The 21,250-nt window shown below is 42.1% G+C and overlaps 1 protein-coding gene across 1 annotated transcript; it reads right to left on the bottom strand.

Moving 5' to 3' along the window:
- Positions 1-3,703: 3,703 nt before the first annotated feature.
- On the bottom strand, positions 3,704-20,881 carry LOC121333442 (interferon-induced GTP-binding protein Mx-like). Its single transcript, XM_041399767.1, has 13 exons — positions 20,657-20,881; positions 18,476-18,668; positions 17,132-17,269; positions 15,022-15,176; positions 13,715-13,853; positions 13,053-13,251; positions 11,819-11,897; positions 10,747-10,869; positions 9,751-9,892; positions 8,071-8,229; positions 7,491-7,567; positions 5,957-6,196; positions 3,704-4,102 (listed from the first exon to the last, which is right to left on the bottom strand). Exons 1-13 carry the CDS (start codon positions 20,879-20,881, stop codon positions 3,869-3,871), a joined length of 2,103 nt encoding a protein of 700 aa, XP_041255701.1. The 3' UTR covers positions 3,704-3,868.
- Positions 20,882-21,250: the final 369 nt, after the last annotated feature.

Below are 21,250 nucleotides of genomic sequence, written 5' to 3'. Positions count from 1 at the left end.
CAACACTCTCACTGCTAATCCATGTTCCTGAGGACAAGAATGAATGAAGCCATGGGGGCCTGGGATATTTATTCACTTTGTGGTTGATTTTATTTTTCCTCTTTGATTTTTCTTTTTAAAAAGTAACATGAAGGATTGCACACTTGGTTCTGTGCTGGCTACAGTGACAGATCTTAATCAGTGAAGGATTATCACAATGAGAACCTTTCTTCTCCTTGTGGTGCCTGGCAGAGTCATTCTGTCAACTGCTTGCTGAAATGTCTCTCTTTTGTTGAGTAACTTTCACTTGGTGATCAGGCTTATAATGACAATTTCAATCACAGTTTGATTTCAGATTTTCGTAGCAGGATGCTGAGAGAGTTGGTCTAGTAGTTTTTAAATTAAATGTTAAGTAATGTGAATGTTGAATCTCCGAGCTGCTGGTTGGCAATTTAAAAAGAAATTAATGTTTTTTTTTTTTAGTATAGAATTACAAAATGGTTTGGGTTGGAAGGGACCTTAAGGATCAACCACTTCCAACCCTGCTGCCAAGGGCAGGGACACCTTCCACTATCCCAGGTTGCTCAGAGCCCCCTCCAAACTGGCATTAAACACTTCCAGGGCTGGACCATCCTCAGCTTCCCCAGGCAACCTGTTCCAGTGCCTCACCACCCTCACAGGGAAGAATTTATTCCTAAAATCTAATGTAAGTGTGCCCTCTTTCAGTCTGATGTCACTAGCCCTTGTGTTCTCACTCCATGTCTTTGTCCAAAGACCCTCTCCAGCTCTCTTGTAGGCTCATTAGGGTCTGGAAAAGGTGGTGAGGTCCCCCCAGAGCCTTCTAGAGGCTGAACAGCCCCAGCTCCCTCAGCCTGTCTCCACAGCAAGGTGCTCCAGCCCCTGGAACACCTTTGTGGCCTCCTTGGACTCGCTCCAGCAGCTCTATGCTGGGGATCCCAGAGCTGGATGCAGTATTCCAGGTGGGGCCTCAGCAGAGGAGAGGGATGGATATATATATATATATATATATATGAAGGGAATTTTTCATGCACTACAGTACAGGCACAAAAAAAAAAAAAAAAAAACAAAACCAAAACAACACTGTCTATTCAGGTAGTTAAAAATCCTCAGGATCTCAACACAGCCGTCAGTCAAAGTCAGACTGGTGCAGTCTGGCTGCCTCAGACCTTACCAAAATGTGCCTTAAGCTGCTCTGAACCCAAAACAGGCGATGTGGGATTTGGAGAGGGATGATCCAGGCAGGGATGCCCTGGGCAGAGATGCCCTGGACAGGGATGCTCCAGGCAGGGATGCTCCAGGCAGGGATGCCCTGGGCAGGGATGCTCCAGGCAGGGATGCCCCGGGCAGGGATGCCCTGGGCAGGGATGCCCTGGGCAGGGATGCCCCGGGCAGGGATGGTCCAGGCAGGGATGGTCCAGGCAGGGATGGTCCAGGCAGGGATGGTCCAGGCAGGGATGCCCTGGGCAGGGATGCTCCAGGCAGGGATGCCCTGGACAGGGATGGTCCAGGCAGGGATGCCCTGGACAGGGGTGCTCCAGGCAGGGATGCTCCAGGCAGGGATGCTCCAGGCAGGGATGCTCCAGGCAGGGATGCCCCAGAGCTGCAGCAGGAGCAGTCTCAGTGCTGAGATCCCTGGCTGAGCACATTAAAAGTGATTCTGGACCTCTCCCTGCTGTGGAAGGGCAAAGGTGCCCAGGCAAGCTGTGCTGCCCCTCGAGCTGCACACACACACACACACAGGGACTGGGTATTTTGTACAAGGAAACACAAAGCTGCGTTTCTGCAGGACGAGATGAACTACCTCATTTGTTAAATTTGGCTTCTGATTCCTTATAGCTCTCCTTTATGTATCCACCTGTATGTTTTCAGCAAAATGTAATTTGTATCTGAGTGCCACCCGACTGAGGATTTTGAAAATAATTTATAATCGTGGTAGAGGATCAAAAAGCCATATCAAGTCACTTTGTTAAGAAGGATAAATCTTTACTGAATGAAATGACTCTACTAGTCTTGTTTTCTCTTTTGGTACTGAAATGTAATTATTTTACATGTAAACACTGCACCAAATAAATTGGGGTTTTTTTCTTTTTTTTCCTTAGTTCTGCTTTATATCTGTTTACTTGGATTTTGTTTTTGAAAGCAGTTGCTGGATTCAGTGTATGAAATGCTTTGAGAGTCTGATTAAAAAAACCCAAAACCAACAACAAAACAAAAAAAAAACCAAACAAAAAACAACTCAAAAGGGTGAGCCAAGAGATTATTTTAATTCCAATATTTCAGGTTCTTGAACAAACCCAGAGAAATAGAGCAGGATGTCCAGGAATGCTGAGTGTTTTTGGTGGCTGGGTCTGATGAAATCACTGACTTAATTGAATTAAATAAGAAAGTTTAGCCTGCAGGCAGTGGCTTGAGGGAGTCACACCCTGTTCTGTCATTCCCCCTCCTGGTGCCTGGAGCAATGTGTCCTTGCCTCTCCTCTCCAGGTGTGAGATGTGTGTTTGCAATAGCCCTTGTGCACCAAGTGTACCCCTGGGGATGGGGGGATACCGTGAAATAACCAACGAGTTTAAAGTACTGTCAAAACAGAAATTAAAAAAAATTAAGTTGTTACAGGTATGAGACACTTTTGCTGTGGCTTCTTGCAGCACTGCAAGTCACTAATAGCAAAATAATGTACTGGGAGAAAGGGTGAACTGGCTGCAGTTTCCTGGATGCTGGGGTGAATGCTGTACCAAAAGTTACTTTTTGGTCATTTTTTGACCAAAAGTCAGGCACCAGCTGCAGTTCCATGCCACATAAAGAAAAAAAAACTTTGTTTTCCTTCTAGGCTGGCAGTTCCATGCCACAGGGACAAACCCTTTCTGCCATACCTAGCCTGAGGAAAAGGCTTCTCTTGTAAGAAACTAGCAAATTACTACATCACACACTGGTATAAACACATTTTTTTCCAGCTGGATGCAGACATTTGGTTATCAAACCAAATCTTCCACGTGAAAAATGTCATGAACACAGTGTGTGATATGTTTTGCATTGGTCTCCATGAAATGAATGAACTTTTTGGAAAGGTTCTCCTTGCCTTGGGGAGGGAAAGGAGAAAAGCAGCAAAACACATGCTGAGACATGTAATATTTAACATCCTGGGAGGTTTCTTTCCTTTTGGACATCCAAATCCTGCCCATCAATCCCAAAATTTCAGGTGATGCTGCAGACATCTGAGAAGAAGAACCTCTTGGACTTCTGCAAATCAGAGAGCTGGGAAAGGAGACTGAACAGAGCCAATGGCACCAGTCACATAAAGGAAAAAACTTTATTTTCCTTCTAGGCTGGAAGGGTTTCATGCCTGCTGTGTTCTCCTCTCTCCCTCCTGGGCTGAGATTTAGTGGTGACACTTTGCAGAAGTGTGTTTTAGGTGGTAGCAGGAAAGAGAACAACCCCAGCAAGCCAAAATCATGAAGGGAAGTGAGAGATCATCAGTGTCATGCACTAAGCTTCATGGAGGAAAGCTAGATAATTTGATTTCTACAGTTTGTGAATTATACAGCTTCCATCACTAAAAAGAGAAAAAAAACCCAACAAAACATGCAATCCTCAGAGTGTTAGCTTTTTAATGATTATCCCAGTGGTTGCACAGAGTTCACAAAGAAAATGTGTAAAAATGGGATAATGTTTATTTAATCACAACTCCCCCAGTGGAGCTCTTTATGCAAAGGCAGCTGTTTGCATGTGATTATGGAAAATAAAGAAAACCTGAAAACTAGAAATTAGTATTAAATGTCTGGGCTGATGCTACTTTATTATGGGATTATACAAATCTCTTCAGTAATGCTAGAAGATGAGGAGAAAAAAAACCTTATGAAAAACAAAGAAATTACAACAAGCTGAATTCTCTCAGGTACTGGCAGGCTTTGGTGAGACGATCAACTCTTTGGCTGAGGTAATTCCTGATTTTAGCAGCTTCAGAGTCTTCATCAAGGAGAAAGTTTAACTTCTCTTTATCTTGTAAAAGTTGCAGCATTGAGGTCTGCACTTTTTCTCCAAAGTCATGAAGGACAGAAGACAGGATGATCAGAGGTATCTGATTGGCCAGGCGTTTGCTTGCTTCCTGTGAGATGGAGGAAAAAAAAAAAAGGCAAAATACTAAATTGGCAAAAAGAACTGAAAAATGAAGGGTCTACAGGTAATCTGGCAAAAAAAAAAAAGTGGTTCCAAGGTCTTAAAATGTTGGACTAAATTACTGTTCAAGAAGGGAGTGCTGCTATGAACTGAAAAATGTTTGCAACCAGTGTCTTTTGTGCCTGAAATCCAAAAATTAAGAGTAATGGGGGTGTCAGTTGTTGCTTTTCTTCCCTCAGCAAACTAGAGCCAAGGCAGACTGTCCTCTGCTCAGCTCTGTCAGCTGCCACTGGGACAATTTATAGGAGGACATTCCTGGCAAACAGAACTTGTGCCCAGTTTCTGGTGTCCAACCTGTCTCCACCGAAACCTGGAGGAAATCACAGAGTGATTTTTCCTAAAGCTGGTAAATTCCTCTGTTAGATTACTATTTAGATGGTATTTCTGATGTGGTTGTCCTTTTAAGCTTAAGACAGCTTTGGAGGAAGCTTTAGCCTTAAGGGGAAATGTCCTCAGCAGCAGAGAGAGCAGACTGTGCCTACGTTACATCTGTTGATATCCCACGAGATAATCTCCTGTCTGACCTGACCAGCTGCCTGGTTCATTTATGGATGCAAACTGGAACAAGAAGAGCTTGTGGAGCCCTCTCCCCATGGACAGCCACAGGGTTTGGGGGCCCACCTGGTGATTTAGGGCAACATGACGTTCTGAACCTCTCCCAGCTCTGCCTCCAGCCCTCCTGGTGCTGGGTGAGCACTTAGACCTAAGTGCCTGGCTGCAATTGAGGGGTGCTGTCTTTCTTTTTGTAGCACAACTTGAAAACGGCATTTGTAGGTCTTGTAAGGTGTAGGCAGCCATGGGCACTTAACTTCCATCTCATTCAAACTCTACTTGGCCTTGCATAAGTCAGTCCCAAGGAGCTGTGGTGCCCTGGCATTTGGGGGATTGTTGAAAATGGCTCTCAGGGCATTTACAAAAATATTTAACTGCAGATAAAACATATAGTAGAGTGTGTAGCAAGGTGGGATGGACGTGCTTATGCACTTCTGGCCTTGTTTCTTGTTCTATGAAAACCAAGGGTTTTGTGTTCATCATCCTGAGCAGCCTGACCATTTAATTGCAGGAATTTGCACAAAGCCTACTCTTGGAATTCAAAGTGAGCTGCTACCTACCTTTCTGAATTATTGATATTGAACTTGTTGCTTTCTGAGGGAGTTTTACAACAAAGCAAATCTTGATCCTGCATGTTCTCTCCTCTTTCTTTAACGTGCTCCTTTGTTAAAACACCCCCTTTTTCTTCAGAGACTTCACTTACAGGGTGCTATCTGCAGTACTCTGATCTCTACAGACACCTGATATACGGGTGCTATCTGCAGTACAGCAGATGCACTCTGATCTCTACAGACACCTGATATATTTTAATGTAATGTTTTATTATTGCTCCTCCTGCTGTAGTAGTTTAGGATCTGACTGCAAGCCACTGCCACCACTTTCTGCTGGCTGCAGGAATGTGCAGAGTGCCTTGAGGCTGACCTGAGCCAGGCTGGCAGGTAGCTGACAAGTGCTTTAGGAGCCAGCTGTCACTTTGGCACCTTCAGGCTTTTCTAATCACCACATCCTGCATCCTGCTGACACAGCCCAGCTTTGCCCTGACGCTTTCATCCCTGGTCAGATGCTGCAAGGAGTTTGCAGAGAAGCTGAGCATGTCCCTGAATGAGGCACTGAGACAGCCCCTGGCTGTTCCCTGCACAGTGCTAGGGTGGCTGCATTGACTCCAGCGAGACCTGGCCGAGGGGGATCTGCTGTGGCATTCAGGGGGCAGCAAACCTGCCTGTGAACTCACAGAGAAATAGGCACTGGTGTGAGAAACCATCTCCACGACAACAGAGGGATCCTTTGGAGCCATCTGAGACTGCAGGTTTTTCCCTGAGGACACGCTGAGGGCGTTTTCTGCCTTGACAGTATTTAAATCACCAATGTAAAGGTCATCCTGGCAGTACACGATTTTCTCCATTTTAAACTGTGCATGGACATGTCTTTCAGCCTCTGCTGCTTGTTTCTCTCTAATGTCTTCAATTTTCACCTAGAAAAGAAAGGAACAAGGAGTTCTGAGACATTTGCTTCCTTTGGGAAGGTGCCAGTGCTTAGCAGTGTCCCCAGGGGATGGCAAAGTGGGCACAGTGTTCAACTGCCCTTGTGCAGCACTGCCTAAGCCCAGAACATGGGAACATGGAGAAATGCTTTGGATCGTTGTCTCTCTCTTGTGAAAGAGCAGGAAAATGTGGCAGTTTTGTCCCCTCCTTGGGGACTGATCCTTGGGATCAGTCCAAACCTGGTGCTTGAAACCCAAATGAAAATTCCTGTAGTCAGCAAACCAACCCTGTCTGACCCCTCTCTGTCTGGTGCTTTTATTGCAGCCACCTGACTCTTTCTGGCCTTTTTGATACTTCCACCTAAAAGTCTGTGGGGGTGGCAAAGTTCCCTCAGTCTTGCTCAAATTCCCTTAAGATGCTTTCCTAGCATCCCTAAGAAAACAGCCCATCTCTTTTCTCATGTCCAGTGTTTGCCAGAATTTCTTCCCTCTTCATTCCTCTCACTGTTACACCTAAAGACCCTGCCTGAACACCTCTGTGTTTGGATGAAATAATTTCTTTGTTCACTGTCTGCTTGGCCTGGCAGCTCAGTAAGGTTTGACCATGCAAGTGAAATAGCAAAACACCTATTTCACTCCCATTTGCCTCTGAGTTTGCTTTTTCAGCAGTACCCTGTGAGTGGACTCTGTTTCCTGGCTGCCAGCATTGCTTCTGGTCTTTTCCTCAATGTTTCTCATCTTTTCCTCAAAAAAATGAGAAAGGCCTTCAAGGACATCCCCACCACTGAACTCCACCCCAAAACATGCTAATGCCCAAACTGTGAACAGCCATCTTCTAATTTTTTAATAGCTGGGCGATTTTTGGTTTGTCTTCTCCTGCTCCCTTTCAGCACTGAGATTCCTGCACTGGCTCAAACCCTGGCTTGTTTTCAGAGAGGGAAAAAACAGTTCAGCTCTCAAATAATTTGAGGGCTTAAATCTGAAATTAATGATAAAATCTTCAAGGTAGCCACACCAGGTTTTCTTTGCACTGTATTGCAAATGTCAAGAACGTGAGCAGAATGAATAAAGAATGCATGTATTAGATTTTGTCAAAAGCTTTGCAAAATGCACTTTCATTAGTGCCATTATAATCATGCTATCGTTTTCAGGCTCTTTCTTATTTTCCTGCAAGAAATTCCACACATGCATAAGGGTAATGCAGTGAGACAGGTACCACAAGCATGGATGCATTTACAAATGCCATTCTGTCTCTGGAGAATCTCAGGTTGTAGTAGTGTCTCACCTTGGCAACTCTGCTTAGATTGTGAAAATTAGCAAAATGCCTTTTAGCAAGTTCCATAAATTTCTCTTCAACCAGTCCTAAGGGAAGAACAGAGAGACAAAATAAAGTCAGGTAAGCAAGTGAGGGTTTTAAGCTACTGTTAATATGAGACTTGGGAGACTACTCATTTTCTCAATTCACTCAGAAATAGCTGAGCTGCTGTACTGGTGCACTCTGCCTTTATGACACATACAAACAAGCAGAAATTTAGATTTCCAGGTCCAAGAATGTGACCACTTAACACTAGGTACATCTACTGTACTGTTTCCTTGCTGTGTTATTATAGTTATTTTCTAATTTTTTATAGTTATGCTCTATTTATTATACTTATTTTCTAATTCCCTTCCAAGATCCACTTGGAAAAGTATTAACAAGTTCTGGAGAATATGTGTAGAGATTGAAAGCTCTAGAGAAGGAGCAATCCACAAGCTGAATCAGATTTATTTCCACACTCTGAAGAGCACCAGCTTCTCCTGGAAAATAAACTTGTCAGGCCCAGCAGTGTCCCCCACACAAGAGCCTCCCATGGGCTGGGCCATACTCATCACGTTGTTCAGGATCTCAATTGCTGGCTCCTCCAGTTCTCTGATCTGCTCTTTTACAATGTCCTCAAAAGTCCTGTAGTTGCTGAAGCCTGGGAACTCCCGCCCACGGTACTGGTCTTCGTATTTCCACACTTTACCAGGGACGGTTTTTTTAGCTGTAATGATAAAATAACATTGCTTTGCGACTAAATCACTCAATGCATAAGTTTCAGGTTTAAGAAGGAAGTCTATTACTCCTCTTTGAGTTGTTCTTGAGAGGAAAAAGCACTGAGATGATTTTTTTTGTTACCACAGAACAGAGCTAACGTGTTGCTGCTCTCTGAATGAGCCATCTCACACACTGCATCAAGCATCTGACTGACAGAAATTATGATGGGCCACAAAAATTTGGGGCTTTTTTGGTATTTTTACCCCCACAGAAGTAGCTGGACATTGTCAGTCACTTCAAAGTTTTAAAAAAAACCCTGAATGAAACAAACGTCCAAGCTCACTAAACACTTCTTCTGGGGAATTACTGCTGACTAGTTATTTTTATTTAAGATATCACAGTCAGTATTTCTTTGTTGATACTACACAAATTTGCTATTTTTTTGAGGTATCACCTTGGCTGAGAGTTAAGTGGAAAAAAACCCACCCAGATTTAAAAATATTAATAGCAATAATAAAATAAAAACATTAAGAACAAAAATAAAAATTATCTAGATTGTTATTATTTATATTATTCATTGGTGTTGTTGTTACTTAGAAGACCAATTCAGAATATCACCAGCAAATTCTGTGCCAGTGTCTTGATTTTATTGCTGTGCTGGGAGAAGAGAGACAATCACTGACCTCTCTGTAATGACAGCATTTAACACAAACTGTCTGTGTCCCCAGGACACCAAAGCAGATGGATGCTCCTGGCTTCCTGCTCTTAATTTTATTGGAAAACATTTACTGAAGATGCTGTGTTTGGGTTTAAAAGCAAGGGGATGGGCTCTCAGGTCAGCTGCCAGGTTGGGTTCAGAGAATTCACAGAATCACTGGGTTGGAAGAGAACTTCAAGATCATCGAGTCCAACCCAGCCCCAACAGCTCAACCAAACCCTGGCCCCCAGTGCCACATCCTGTGGCACTCACATTCTCTGAACTCCTTTGCCCAGGGTTTTTCTCCTGGGAAGCTGAAAGGCAGCGAGAAGCCTCAGAGAAAAGAGAAACAATTCTTATCTCATTTGCTTCTCCTGTGTTGTGCTCATGTGGAATGTGTTTGGAGATTGTTTACCCACAGGTGATTGTTTCACTGCACTCTGGTGTGAGTTGCTTTCACTCATTGGCCAATTGGGGCCAAGCTGTGTCAGGACTCTGGAGAGAGTCACGAGTTTCATTAGTATCTTTTTAGCATTCAGTAAGTATCTTTTCTGTCTCCTTTAGTATAGTATAGTATTCTTTAATATAATAAAGTAATAAATTAGCCTTCTGATAACATGGAGTCCTCCTCATCGTTCCTTCCTTCATCAGTGGACCTGAATTTACAATACATCCAGTCTGTTTTTAAACACATCCAGGGATGGTGACTCCACCACCTCCCCGGGCAGCCATTCCAGAACTTCATCCCCCTTTCTGTAAAAAGCTTTTTCCTAATATCCAACCTGTATTTCCCTTGAGACTGTTCAGTGCTTGAGACTGTTCAGTGCTTACCCCTCGCAGAGCACTCCAGGAGAATCACGCCCCACGTGCGGAATTCCTTGCGGATCTTGGTGAACAGTCTGACCTCATCCCCAAACAGCTGCTCCTCTCCCCACGTGCTCTGAGAGATGTCTTGGTTGAACTGTTTGATCAACTGTGAATGAACAACAAGCAGGCAATTTAGTGAAACTTTGTTTCTTCAGACTAATTTGTGGATGTTAAGTAAATCTGCAGTTGTTTGATGTTAAAGCAGGGACACAGTTCATAAAAACATCCCTTTCTTACATCTTTTATGCTCTTAGCTCCTGGTTTCTTTGGTTTTTTATTTTTTTCCACCCCAAAATGTAAGAGCTAGAGGAGAGCAAACTTTATATTATTTTGGTTTTTTCCCCTGCAGACTTTTAGAGCCATTTACTAAATTCTAACAGGCCAGACTTGTATGAAATCTGATGAGCTTCCATAAACACCTCTAACAGTTAGAGGAGAAGAAACTTTATATTCTTTTGGTTTTACCCCTGTAGATTTTAGAGCCATTTACTAAATTCTAATAGGCCAGACTTGTATGAAATCTGATGAGCTTCCATAAACACCTCTAAAGCCTACTGAAGGCTTACTCATCCGTGAGATGAGGCACTTAGGTGGACCTGCAAACCACATTTTGATATCAGGAATACATTTGATCTTACGAGTGTAAACAATGGGAACCCTTCGAAGTGTTGAGCATGCAGGAGTTTGTTTTCCCTTGCTGAGATGCATGATTTTGACCCAATCAACCAAGTTGTTTAGTTTTCATGTCCCATAATCACAGGAAAAAATTTTGAGAAGAGGCCATGAGCTCCTGTGGTCCATTATTTTTGCAGGTGTGGATTGTCTGTGTTACCCTCACTGAAATGATGGATACCACAAACTTCCCAGTGGTCCATGCTGATGTTTTGATAATTTCAGGTGCTTTCTTTTTCTCCCATAGTTACCTCCTTGCTCTTCTCTGTGACCAATACTGATACTTACATCTGTGAGGAAAAACAGCTTCTCAGACTCTGTTTGGGGTGTGCCTCTATTGTACCTTTGCAGATCCTGCAATGTTTTATGGAGGGTGTCACGAATTTGGTTCTCCAGCGCTGGCAAAGTTTTCTGGGGAGGAGACAGTGAAGAAGGACATTGAGATAGGCTGAACTTGCCTGATTTTGGAAGGAAAACAAAATCCCTCTAAGAGTGATCTACACCTGCATGGGATCTTTGCTGTTTTTACAAATCCAAGAGCTTGAGGCCAGTGTCCCATGCGTGATAGTGGGATAACACAAAAAAAGCAAATATGGCCTTTATTGAGGGAACTCAGGAGCCAGGATCTCCCTGAGGGATCAGGCTGGACCTCACTGAGAGCTGGGCAGAACAGCTGCAGTCTAGGGCAAAATTTCACCCACAGTGAGCCAAAAACAATGTCCTCACAGGTTGTGCCAGGAAAGTGGTGACTACTCAATTCCTGAGAAATACCTGATGAAGCATGGCTGTTTAGTTGCTTATTTTCTGTAAATTTACACAAATAATTTTTTTCTCCTTTGAGACTGAATTTAGATGTTCCCTATATTTTAGAATCTTCTCTTAATGGAATCAGATATATTATGATTATATATGCAGCTATATTTATACCAAATAAAAACCCCCAAAAGCCTTACACTAGTATATTAATATAATAGAACTTCTTGATGTTTTGAAGACATTTTCAGTGGAATAGAAATCACTGTTTCACTAAGCTGACAGCAGTAACTCGTCACCCAGGTGATCAACACTCATCAACAAAAAGAAATATCATGTCTGTCATAGAAAAGGCAGGGATTATGAGTCACAAATAGATGAACTCTAATTTGTTCATTGTTGATCTGTAGTTAAAAGGCAAATCTGAGGATAGACCATGGGGTTTTTTACCTCTGCCTCTCAGTTCAGTTTGTTCTTTGATCACTGAGTTGAAGGATAATTAAGGACATAAAGATGAAATCCAAGTGCAGTCCAAGGTTGAAGGGTTGAACTGGTTTTTAGGTAGTAACTGACACAAACAGCTCAGTGTGGGACTTCTGTTACTTACAATAATGTGTTTCACAAGTTCATCTGTGAGCTTCTCTGCCAGATGGGGGATAGTAGCCTTTCCTTCTTCCATAAGAGCCCTGTGAAAAAAGAGGAAAAGGTGGGTTTGGTTAGCCAGGCTCTGCAGGGCAAGGAGGCAGCACTGATGCTCTGCTCTGTTTCCACTAATTCTGTTACACAATTTGAGTAAAGAAAGGGTCTCTGAGCCATGCTGGTGCAGAGGTGGCAGCTGCCCAGGACGCTCTGGGTTTATTCAAAAGTTTTTTGACAGCTACTGACTCAGCAAAGGGAAACAGAGAAAAATCTGAAAAAAGCAAATTCTAACAGCAGATGAATGTGCTGTTCTATTACTTCTTCATGTGTGAAGTTCACAACCTTTGTCAGCTGCCATTCTCTATATTATGATTTATTTCCCTGTATTACAATTTATTTACTGCTGAGTCATCTGGGCAGCATGTGTCCTCAGCACAGCCTTTCTTTCTCATGCTGTTCCTCCATGTTTTCCAGTGAACAGAAATACATCAGTTCCTGATTGAAGTGCTCAGATGCTTTAACTCAAACTCTTTGGGACTATTTGGAACTTCTGAGGTTCATTGCCACCGTCATATTTTCTGGAAAAATTCCTTCGCCAGGATTTCTCTCCTGGGAAGCTGAGAAGCCTCAGAGAAAAAGGAAAACAATAATTATCTCATTTGCTTCTCCTGGGTTTTGCTCCTTTGGAATGTGTTTGGAGATTGTTTACCCACAGGTGATTGTTTCATTGGTTTCATGTGAATTGTTTTGACTCTTTGGCCAACCAGTGCCAAGCTGTGTCAGGACTCTGGAGAGAGTCATGAGTTTTTCATTATTATCTTTTAGCCTTCTGTAAGTATTCTTTAGTATAGTTTTAGTATAGTATTCTTTAATATAATATAGATAATAAAATAATAAATTAGCCTTCTGAGAACATGAAGTCAGATTCATCATTCCTTTATTTGTCTGGGAATCCTGCAAATACAAGAGTTCATAGCACTTCCCCCATCCAAAAAAACCCCCTAAAAAACATTTTAAAAAGTTTATTCATTATGTAAAGATCTTCTGGGTTGCTGAAACACAGCCCTACATGGGCATTGAGAAATATGGAGTATAACTAATACCTGTCTGTAACCTCTAAGTAGTTAAATCTCAGCAAATGAACGGGGAGCTTTGAGGTGACTTTAACATGTTTTTGATGAGAAATTTTCTGTGAGGAGTACCTGAAATGCTTGTGATTCTCAAAGAAGTTTCTCTCCTGCTGGATTGCAGCAGCCAGGGTCAGTTTGTTGTGGATGTCCTGCTGCCCACGGCACTTGACAATCATGTAGCCCTTTTTGAGGGGGATTACCCTGTTTTGCAGGATTTTAACGATAGCCTCTTCAGTTCCCCTGTCCACCAGGTCAGGTTTTGTGAGGATTCCTGTGAAGTTAAAAGAGAAAGTTAACCACCAAGCAGGAACACTCTGTACTATGTTTTATAAAGCAATATTTTTTTTTTGTATTCTCTCTCCTAGAAAGTTCTCAGCTCCCAGGCTGTAAAACTCACTCTGCAGTTGGTCTCCCACCATGCCTTTTGCTTTGCAAATCTTTCTTTAAAGGTTTCTTTCTTAAAGCAAAGCTCTTTTACCATTAACTTCAGATCAACTACTATTAACTGAGATTTTCAGCTTCCAGTTATTCATAACAGCAGTGCCAGCAAGACACCAAACCAAGGGATTCTTGGAGCTACTCAAGAATTGTGACAAGAAATACGTGCAAATATATTCTTTAGGCTGTTTTCTGTTTTGTTGTTGGGTAGGTAATTTCACAGAACATCAGACTTCATGGGAAGGAAAAAAAAGATTTGGCCTCTTTTCAGCTCATAGCTTAAAAAATTATCTCACCTATTGTCCTTTCTCCAGTGGGGTCCACCTCTTGAGCCATTTTCAATGCTTCTGTTGTTGCAATATCCACATTACATGGCACCACTACCAAATTGACTGTCTCTTTGCAGCCAATAATTTTTTTAAGTAGCTTTTTGATCTGCAATTCAATACAGCAGTGAGGAGGTTCAGTGAAATCAGACACTTGCTTGTAGGATGTGACAATTTCTAGCAATATGAGCCACTGCCTGATGACATTAAATGCCACATATGCTGAGGATAGTGTTACATGCTAGAGGATGGCATGGAAAGGGGTCAGCAGAAGAATGCAGCCTCTTTTCTTATGTTAGGATTAATCCAAACATCTGGCACGAATGAGACCAGACTAATTTTGTTAAGCCTGTCCTGACAGCTACGTGGAGTTTAACTTCTTGTGCATATATAATCTTTCATTATAGAAATATTAAAGGTATTTGATATCTAACACATGTAAGAAATCAGGTTCTGACGTGTAGGTATACACTTGTGGAAAGAAAGCAAGCTCCATTGTGCTGATAAATCTCAAATATGTATCTCTGAAAGGAGCACAAATGTGTGTGGCTTATTTTTCAGTGGAATATTTGTAGGAAAATTTTAAAAACCAAGACTGAAGATGCACACGACATCTAGTTGGCGTTTTTCCATGTTTCAATGCCAAACTAAACGAGTTCCTCATAATTTGTGTTGTTCTGTAGAAGCTTCACAGAGCACTATGGTGCTTATTCCACAGTAAATCAAATTTTTTTTTTTCTCCTGGATTTTGGTAAAAATGCCTCTCTTTTCTGCTTCCCACCCATCCCAGTTTCTGACAGGCTGCAAATGCTACACACTCTGCAATGCTACAGAGCTCTCTGGAGCATGCAGACAGCTGGGAACAAGGGAAATGTTTGGATTTTATCACATCTTCTGCTTTCTTCTCAACACAACAGAAAGATCGCTATCTAACTGTGGAATTAAATTACTCTCCTCCCAGAAAGTAAAGGCCAGACAATCCAATCTTGTCTCATTTCTATTTGGTATATCTAGTTTAGTTTGGGCTCCTCTTATCGCAAGTTCCCATTTAAAGGTATTTTTGGAGAAGCAACCCAGCTCCTCCACATCACATCACCCTCCCAGCAGGCCTTATCCTGCCAGAGTTTTATTTGCATTTCCCAGCATCTCTTCTAAAAGCAGCCACAAGGAAGAGCGGAGATCCCCTGCACTTATTCTGTTTACTTCACTAAAGGTCTGCTGGGAGCCCCGAAGGTATGGGACCCTGGCACAGACTGGCACATGAGGCTGAGTTTTACCTGCTCCCCGATGTCTTTTGGCTGGTCCCCCACGGCCACCCTGGCAATTCCAGGCAGATCAATTAGTGTCAGATCGGGGACATCAGGGGACCGAACTTCCAGGGAAATTAACTGGTCGCTGATGGCATGTCTAGGACCGGCCACAATATCCTGGGCTGTGAAAAGAGCAAGGCAATGAATACAAGCTTCAAATGACTCATCAAACCAAAGCTGAACACAACGACTTTGAAATGCACCAACTACCACTGAAGGTTCTTTCAGGCTTGGCGTTTTCTTTCAGATCCAGCCACACACTTTAATTACCTTAATTCATACCAATTGCCTGGCCAGTTTTGAGAATATCCAAATAGTGTATTAAAAAGCTAATTAAAAAAAAAAATTAGAAAGAATATTTATGCAAAAACCTAAGGAAATTATCATGCAGAACAAGTTGATGTGAAGTCCTGTTGGAATATGAGGTGTAATATTTTACAAAGCATATATCTATGGACCCTCATGTATGCACACAAAATACGTGTAAATAAACCACAATGAAAGGGATCAGGTGAAACACTGGTCAGTTGTAGAAATGCTTCCCAACAAGAGACTTTGTAAGCATTAATTAATCCTTGGATACTGTGAAAGGAATATAGGTGTTCTATATTCTTCACATTTTGATAGGGAAATTGAGAGTTATTTTTCCAGATACTACAAGGCAATAATGCTTGAACTGTGAGCACAGAGAAACAGGAAAGTCCCAGTCATTCTCATAAGAGATTTTCAGCTCTTTAATTACCTTAATTCATACCAATTGCCTGGCCAGTTTTGACAATATTGAAATAATGTACTGAAAAGCTAATTAAAAAATAGAAAGAATAACAATTTGCAGAGCTGTGCTTGATGCCTTAAGTTTTAGCTTTCATATTTTTTAGATTCTGTACTGCCTTAGTGTATGACTTCGAACTTCATATAAAGTGTTAGCAAGTTCTCCTCACAGCTCAGTCACACAAAACAATCCTTTTCCAGCCCCAGAACCAAGGCCACCGCTGCAGCCTCAGCCCAAAAAGTACAAACAACAGGGAATTGAGGAGAGCAGTCTGGGAGGATGGGGCTGCATAACTTGGAGCTGTAATTGGACAATTAACCCTGATATGGAAATGGACCAAAACTTATAAAAGTGTGAAAACTTGTGACCATCTTGGGTGTAGCCTCAGCCAGGCTCTTGTACTGCCCAAGGTGTATCCTTTGAAGGACTTCTAATAAATCCCTACTTTATTCTTTAACTCTGTCCAGCCTCTGTTCCAGGTTTTTTTCCAGATTCCAGGTAGCCTTTCTAGGAATCATGCTAGTCAAGGAAGTAAGGACAATCCAACTTTCACACTTAGGGCAAGTGATTATTGCCCTTTGGGTAAGAACACTGATTTCTTACCCAGCATGAAATGTCATAACAGTAAAGCTGAGACATGTGAAGGGCAGTGACTGAGCCTGTGGTCACAGCACCTGGCAGAAGCTCTCTGTCCTCCACTCTGCCTTCTTGCAATTTCCTCCAAAATAAACAGATTTCCAGCCAGAGACACTTCAAGCACTCTCTGGGCATTTGAACTGATGGTAGGAACCATTTAGGTTCCATGTTTACAATTTGACAGTCAACCTCCCCAAACCAGGAAATCAGGAAGCCACCACCCAGGAAAGGACACAGCCTGAGCCTTTATCATGGATCAGGATAAAGGGATCATGGATCTAATGGGTGGCATCCCTGCCCGAGGTGCTGGAACTAGGAGACCTTTAAGGTCCCTTCTAATCCAGGCCATTCTGGGATCATCATCATCATAAATCATCTTCACCACTGAAGCACTGGTACAGCTCCCTTGAGAGAAATGAGTTTTGCTGACCCAGTTTCATCTGCTCTGAATCCAGAGATTCAGAGATCATCATCCTAAATCTGGGATCATCATCATAAATCATCTTCACCACTGAAGCACTGGTACAGCTCCCTTGAGAGAAATGAGTTTTGCTGACCCAGTTCCATCTGCTCTGAATCCAGCTCTTGGTGTAACTCCATAATCACTGTGGATGCTGCTCAGTCTAAGAGGAGGATGCAGAGGAGATGGAGCCAGCCAAGTCCACTCACCTTGCCTTACTGCTCTGTCCACCTCAGAGGCGTTCTGGAGCTCCAGGGTCATGTTTCTGTAGGAGATCTTCCCTTGCCATGCCTGCCCTTCAGGCAACCTCTTCAGTTTAAGCTCCAAGGGACACCGAGTGACAATACCTGCAGCAGTTCCAAAGGCAGAGGTTGCGCGTGAAACACGGCTTTAAGGTGTGTGGTGTACACAGGGCTGCTTGTTTCACACAAAAATGTTTCACACAAAAACGTGGAAATGCTCCAAGAGACCCTGCCAGAGGGGACTTGTCCAACTTCCTGCTCAGAGCAGCATTGTCACCAGTGACATGAGGTCAACCACGGCTCTTCCCAGACATGCCTGGCCCTGCAAACCTCCACAGATGGAGTTTTGCTCCTCTCTGGATGATCTGTTTCAGTGCTGCAACTAAATTCTATGAAAAACCTTTCCACAACTTCAGCCTGCAAGACTACATTATACTGTAAACTCACATGGAACTTGCAGAATTTATGTGTGCAAAAATACACGCACAGAGCTAGAAAGCGGATCTTCTTCAGCTGTAAAGTCTTTCATCACCTCTGACTTAAACAATGCTTTAAGTAAAGATCTTTGTACACTTTTTACACATAATAATAATAATAAAAGTTATCTGTAAGAAAATGTAGTTTAAAAAACCCAAACCACCCCAAAAGCAAATTTAAGGACTGGTTTTCCATGTGAAATTAATATTCTGCTGCACTGCTGCTTTCTGGGAAATGCACAGAGTCAGCTGGGGCAATAACACTACACTTCTTGTAGCTATGATATTTTATTAAAAATCCTTTCCTAGGATTTTTCCCCTCCTAAGGAGCTAAGAACCTCAGGAAAGAAATGTAAACAATAACTATCTGCTGCTGTGGGATGCAACAAATGCATCTTCAATTGATCCATGTGGATTGTTTTCAATTGATGACCAATCACAGCCACCTGTGCCGAGGCTGTGAGCAGTCACAAGATTTTTCTTATACATTCTATTCTTGTTCTTTATAACCTTCTAACCTATCTTTTCACTCTGTTCTTTTAGTATAATTTTAATATAATATTTTAATATAATATATAACATAATAAATCAACCTTCTGAGAAAAATGAAATCAAACCTTGTGTCTCCACACATAGAACACTCACCACAACACTTCTTACTCCTGGTCTCTTGACCACCTGGAACATGTGCCTTGGATTTACCTTGTGGTGCCTTACTTGCACCTCCATTTCTCAGTCACAGAGCTATCCCATTCTAGACCAAAAAAAAAAAAAGGAAAAAAAAGAAAAAAAAAAATCCCTTCCACCTCATCAAAGAGAAAACGTGAATTCTTACCATTGCCCCTGGGGAGAGCAACACCAGACAGGGCCTCGAGGACAGAACTTTTCCCAGAGCTCTGGTCTCCAATCACAGCAATCGCTGGCAAGGACAGGTCCTTTTCTATTCCAAGAGCTCTCAGGCTGTCAACAAGATCAATGCAGGGTCGGATCTTCTCCTCATATTGGTTGTACAAGGTGTGTTCTGTAGCCTGTCAGAGTTACACTTAAAATGAATTATCCATAATTAAAAAAAAAAAAAAAAAAGAAGACACATTTTATGTTCATCCTTCTTTAGTAAAAGTTATTTACTGGCATCAAGCTCTACTTCATATCACTGTTCATCCTTGCATCTCCATGTAATAAACGGGTGTCTGTAAATATGAAAGAAACAGTTGAGGGTGGCTCACAGACCATCCTTAAATAACAAATAGTAAAAATAACAAATTTTGGAAGCCATCCTGAAAAGATAAAGAACACATTACTAAGTGTGCTTTGTTCAATTTTTTTTATGTAACAGTTTTTTTAATATCTGCCATTTTCTTCCACTCATCCACAGATGTACTGAAGCATGTGTATGCAAATGAGGACTGATCCCAGAAATCACTGAATTTCATAAAAAATAGCTTATTAGATCTTTGTTTTGGAGTTTGAAGATTTAGTTTGTGCACAGGCACCAAAAGAGTTCTGTAAGATAAGAATGCTGTATCATTCTTAACAGGTGGCTGAAATCTTTTAGATTACCATGGCTCTTCCTTCTTTGCCTCATTTTAGGCTCACATAAGGCATGAATATGAGTGGGTTGTTTTAAATGACTGATTTTTGTCATTTTCTGGGTTTGATACAGGTCCAGATATTAACACAGGCTCTTCATTTATGTGAAAACAAAAGAAACAATTTCCAGTCTTTGGCAAAACTGGTCCATCTGTTGTTAAATATGCTCAGCTAAAGTATATAAAGATCAGCTTGGTCCCTTCTCCCTGTTCCTTTCTCCATGTTCCAGTCTGACTGCTGCAATTTTGGGAACACCAATATGTTTCAGACATATTGGGCCAGGCACATTCAAACCTGGTTTTTTGAAAGGAAAAACTGAAGTTTCTCTCCATCACTTTTATCCAAGAAAAATACCTCCAGAAGTATGTCTATGGATGAGATGAACTCAAACAAAGCAGATTTTTAGGTTCAAGAAGAGGAAGGCAGCACACATTACTGGAAGCAGGCTTTTTAAACCCTTTTTGGTAACCCCTGCTCACTCTCTTCACTACAGTGTTTAATAGCTAGTAAACTCAAAAAACTTCAGTAACTGTGTCACAGACTTAAAAGCAACCTGTGTTCAGTGTTAAATATCCAAGCAGGTTATTATTAACCTTTCTGTGCATTTCTGTTGAGGGTTGAAGAGCCTCAAGGAAAAAAAACCCTCAGCTTTTATGATTTCTGTTCAACATTTGTTGCTAGGATTGAAACAGACACATGTCACACGTTAAGTTGGCTTCTAGGCTGCAGCCATCTCTTTTTTTAGACCTGCATTATTAATGTCTGCAGATTAATTGCAGGCACCTCTCTGTTGTATCGTGCTTTTTGTTTTATCAGTAGGTCTATGGTTTGATTTGTGATTTAGTGTTTTTCCTTGGTGCTGTTTTTTCTTTTGTCTCCACCCTTTTCCCAGAGATGTCGCCAGCTAGTTTCTAGTTTCTATTTCTCCAAAATTTATCCATTTCCTAAAACTGTTTTTCTTCCTTGGAAGTTTATTGGTTCACTGCTGTTATTCCCCGCCTAGGTTTTTACTCCCAACTCTCCTGATTTGCTGGAAGTTGGGTCTGCTCCTGACTTTCCCCTGAGATATAAGTCTTTAATCGGGGCCCAGGAAGAGAAAGGGGAAATTTGTCATCAAATAAAGTTTCCCTGGGACCCGTGTGTGCTGCCTGTGTTTTATACTGCACCAAAACAACTGGCAACTGGGATTCCACGGAGCTCCAGGGGGAAAAACTGCCGCCCCCCACTCTTAACATCAGCTAGCTGGGGAAAGAGAAGCGGCACCTCTCTTGCCACTTACATGAATAATTGCTAGGCCTCATCCCAAAAGCTCTCCTTAGACCTAACAAGTGCAGTTTGCCCATAGAGACAAAGGAATTAATTTTGGGGCACAAAGCGAAACAGCAGAGTAAGAGTGGGGAGGATCTGTGCCCTCTCCTTGCCTTACCTCGTCCTCTTCTCTGAAAAACTCTTTCTCCAAGTCCTGGTCGTAGTTAGGTTCGCTCTCAAACAGCTTCTCTGACAGCTCAGGATCATCATCTGGTTCTGGTGGGAGAGGCACTGCAGCAGCTTCTGGAAGTGCTTTTCCAAAAAGATACGCAAGCATCTCTTTCTTTGGGGAATTTTTGGTTCTTTCAGAAGATTGTTTGAATGCTGCTTTCTTTTTATCCATGGCCTGGTGATTTACTGGGCTTGAACGTATGTTGTCCATAAGTGTTTCACTAAGCATTGATCAGTGCCTGGTCCAAGCACTCTGAGCAGTGCAGCTTCTGAAACCAAACAAGGGGAAGTGAGTGACTCCACCTGGCAACAATTATCAGAGCAGACAAAATCAAACACCGCTTTTATTTCCTGATCCAAACCCTTGGTAGGTACCAAGCGCCACAGCTCTTTTTAAATCACTAAAATTGGTCTGCAGGTGACAGACTTGAAACACTTCTCCCTACCTCTCTTATGCTTTTATTTTTTGGTATTTAAAAAAAAAAAGTGCCAAGGGAAAAAAGAGTATTTGGGTTTTTTGGAAAAAAAAAAGTTACCCTAG

This window comes from Onychostruthus taczanowskii, unplaced genomic scaffold (assembly GCF_017590055.1).
Source record: "Onychostruthus taczanowskii isolate IOZ18803 unplaced genomic scaffold, ASM1759005v1 scaffold17, whole genome shotgun sequence".
Classification (NCBI taxonomy): Eukaryota; Metazoa; Chordata; class Aves; order Passeriformes; family Passeridae; genus Onychostruthus; species Onychostruthus taczanowskii.
This window is presented reverse-complemented; position numbering and strand designations above follow the sequence as displayed.

What these genes read in the sequence shown, in the direction of transcription:
- LOC121333442 (XM_041399767.1), bottom strand. Translation starts at nt 20,881, where the DNA reads ATGGATAAAAAGAAAGCAGCATTCAAACAATCTTCTGAAAGAACCAAA. An exon ending in TGCTCTCCCCAGGGGCAATG is followed by an intron (nt 17,270 to 18,475) that starts GTAAGAATTCAC and finishes GAACTGCTGCAG; the next exon opens with GTATTGTCACTCGGTGTCCC. An exon ending in CACTGGAGAAAGGACAATAG is followed by an intron (nt 13,252 to 13,714) that starts GTGAGATAATTT and finishes TTAACTTCACAG; the next exon opens with GAATCCTCACAAAACCTGAC.